The sequence below is a fragment of the Eimeria acervulina genome, genomic scaffold (genome assembly GCF_000499425.1).
Source record: "Eimeria acervulina Houghton genomic scaffold, Eah_scaff692, whole genome shotgun sequence".
NCBI classification, from domain to species: Eukaryota; Apicomplexa; class Conoidasida; order Eucoccidiorida; family Eimeriidae; genus Eimeria; species Eimeria acervulina.
In genome coordinates, this window is record NW_013549652.1 from 13,559 (window position 1) to 16,983 (window position 3,425).

The 3,425-nt window shown below is 42.1% G+C and overlaps 1 protein-coding gene across 1 annotated transcript; it reads left to right on the plus strand.

Annotated features, from left to right (window-relative positions):
* Window positions 1-203: 203 nt before the first annotated feature.
* EAH_00046550 (hypothetical protein) lies at window positions 204-845 on the plus strand (the record flags this gene model as incomplete). The annotated part of the gene is made up of 1 exon (XM_013394670.1): window positions 204-845. The coding sequence occupies one exon, from the start codon at window positions 204-206 to the stop codon at window positions 843-845; it is 642 nt and encodes a 213-aa protein (XP_013250124.1).
* Between the last annotated feature and the right edge of the window lie 2,580 nt (window positions 846-3,425).

A 3,425-nucleotide genomic window follows, 5' to 3' on the forward strand; every position in this document is an offset into this window, starting at 1 on the left:
TTATTTTATTATTTATTTTATTATTTATTTATTTTGTTTATATCTACTCCCAGATCCATATCTGCATGCATTCATCTATATATATATATATATATTATATACATATATACATAGGATATACAAGGAAATATAACACAGCTTGCATGCATGCAGCAGCAGCAGCAGCAGCAGCAGCAGCAGCACACCTCGAGTGCCTTGTATAAATGAATATAGGCCTCCAGCCACTGAATCTGCAGCAACAACAAAAGGTGCACACACCGACAACATTAAGCATGAAGCAGCAGCAGCAGCAGCAGCAGCAACAGCAGCAGCAGCAACAGCAACAGCATCAACAGCAACAGCAGCAGCAACAGCAGCAGCAACAGCAGCAACAGCAGCAGCAACAGCAGCAGCAACAGCAGCAGCAACAGCAGCAGCAGGCGACTGCAACACCACCAGCACGACGTGAAGAACAACCACCCCCACACGCAGCAGCAGCACGAGCAACAGCAGCAGCAGCACGAGCAGCAGGAGCAGCAGCTATACAAGCAGCAACAGCAGCTACAGCAGCTACACGAGCAGTAGCAGCAACGCATGTAGCACAATACAGCACCAGCATCAGCACCAACAGCAGCAGGACTGCCAGCAGCAGCAGCAGCAGCAGCAGCAGCAATACCAGACCAGCAACAGCAGCAGCACCAGCCCCAACAGCAGCAGCAGCACGAGCAGCAACAGCAGCAGCAACAACAACAGCACTAGCAACAACAGCAGCACCACTAACTGCAGCAGCAGCAGCAGCAGCAGCAGCAGCAGGAGGGATACCTAAGCTGTGTGTTCGTGGCGCTCAGAGACTAATTAAAATGTAGCTGATTTCTTTGTTTTTGTTTCAAGAGCAATACGTGACAGAAGAATAAATAATAACACCTTTAAATAAATATTAATATAGAAATGCAATCGGCTGCCTTTGCCCGCCGATGCTGCTGCTGCTGCTGCTGTTGCTGCTGCTGCTGTTGTTGCTGCTGCAGCGAGGTGTTCAGCAGCAAGCCGCCAAAGAAAGCTGATGAAGAAGCAAAAGGCGTATGCAGCAAAAGAAGAAGCAAGGAAAAGATATAAAGCTGTTCATACACTCGGGAGGTGAAAAAACAAACAGTGCAGCCACTCGCTCCAATGGTCTGTCTGTGCTGCTGCTGCTGCTGCTGCTGCTGCTGCTGCTGCTGCTGTCCAGCAGCCTGCTGCAGGGCTTTGGGGGATTAAATAAAGAAATAAAATGATAGACAAAAGAGGGAATGAAAAGAGCAACAAACCCACAAGCCAAGCTAAACCCCCAAGCCTCTTGACTGCGCTGCTGCTCTCCTGGTGCGGCGGTCGGCTGTAAGCACCAGCACCCCAACACCGAGTGCTGCGGCAGCTTGTGTACGTTTGCTGCTGTTTCTAGGGTTGTTTTGCTTGAGTTTTAGAGATACAAACAATTTAAATTGTATTAAAATTAATTATTTTTATTTAAATATCATTTTAAATGGTTTTTATACACCGAAATGCTGTGCCTTGTACTACGCCCACATGCCTCGGTGCCTTCCTTAAGCTTGTCTCATTCATACAATAAACATATTTTCTACCTCTTTTCTCGAGCTTTTTAATTATATTTACAATTAAAACACTATTTTATTCTTCTTCATCATAAATATTAACTCAATAAGAAGCAGCAGCAGCAAAAAATGTTGTCGATCGCTGCAGCAGCACCCCCCATACCCTGTGCATCGGGAGTCGCTGAGCGTATTTTAATGTTATTTTGTATTTACTTTGTTTATTAATTTGTTTAATTATTTAATTTTATTTAAATAACTCCAAAATAATCTGTCGAATTCAAAGCATATTTACCCCCACACAACAAACACTCTTTTGTTGTTGCTGCTGTTTCGGTTGCCGCTGCTGCTGCTGCTTTCTGCTGCTGGTTGCACTGCTCGATATGCTTGTCTCTGCTACCCGCCTAATTTTGTCGCTTTGTCTGTCTTTTAAATCATAAAAAATAATATATTTCTTCAATTTTAATTTACTTTCTGCTTTTCTTCTGCCCTTAACCCTTCAGGCTGTCGATAGACCATTGGTCTCCTCAGCAGCAGCAGCAGCAGCAGCAGCAGCAGCAGCAGCATAAGCAGCAGCAGCAAAGCGAAAAAAGCCAATTAAAACCAATACAAGACTAACTAATTATAAATAATAAAAACAAAATTATTATTTATTATTACGAAGATATTTAATTAAAATGAAGAAGATGTTTTTTTTTTATTGCTGCTTTTGCTGCGGTCCTCTGCTTTATATACACCCCAACTATGCCTCTGCATTGCAATTGCTCCTACCCACCATCGTAGCTAGCTAGCTAGCTGCTGCAGCTAGCTACTACAGCTAGCTAGCTAGGCACCGTAGCTAATTTTCACAGCTGGCTACTGCAGCTAGCCATTACAGCTAGCTACTACAGCTAGCTAAGCACCGTAGCTAGCTACTGGAGCTAGCTATTACAGCTAGCTACTACAGCTAGCTACTACAGCTAGCTACGAAAGCTAGCTAGCTACGAAAGCTAGCTAGCTACGGGAGTTAGCTGGCTACGACAGCTAGCTAGTACGGCTACAGCTAGCTACTACAGCTAGCTGCCCCACGCTCAGGTTTAGACCCAGCGCAGCCTGAAGAGCCCCTAGTGCCGTCTGCGGGTTGCTGTTGCTGCTGCTACTGCTGTTGCTGCTGCTACTGCTGTTGCTGCTGCTACTGCTGTTGCTGCTGTTGCTGCTGCTGCTGCTGCTGTTGCTAGAGGGAAGGAAATGCCTTTCTCTCTGTGGAGTTGAAGAGCAGAGAGTAAAACAAACACAAAAAAAATAAAAATATATATTTAATTGAAGAGCAAAAAACAAACAAAATTAAATAATATTTGGGGTCACCGCCTGCATGCATTTATATTTATATATTTATATTTATATGTTTATATTTATATCTATATGTTTATATATTTACATTTATATATTTATATATTGATATTGATATTGATATTTATATTTATATGTTTATATTTATATTTATATTTATATTTATATTTATATGTTTACATTGATATTTATATTTATGTTTATATGTTTATATTTATATTGATATATTTTATATTTATATTTATGCTTATACTTCTCTTCCTTCTCTTTATCTTTCTTTATCTGTCTCTGTATCTGTCTGTCTATCTTTATGCTTATCTTTATGTTTATCTTTCTTCCTAAAGCTTAAACCCTAAACCCTAAACCCTAAACCCTAAACCCTAAACCCTAAACCCTAAGCCAGCATCCAAACCTAAACAGCATAAATTCGATGGAGATGTCTCCAAAGGCGACTGCCCAATCAAACAAACCCTCTTCATACGGATCCTCAACGGGGCCCCTTAATGGGGGCCCCTTAATGGGGGCCCCTTAATG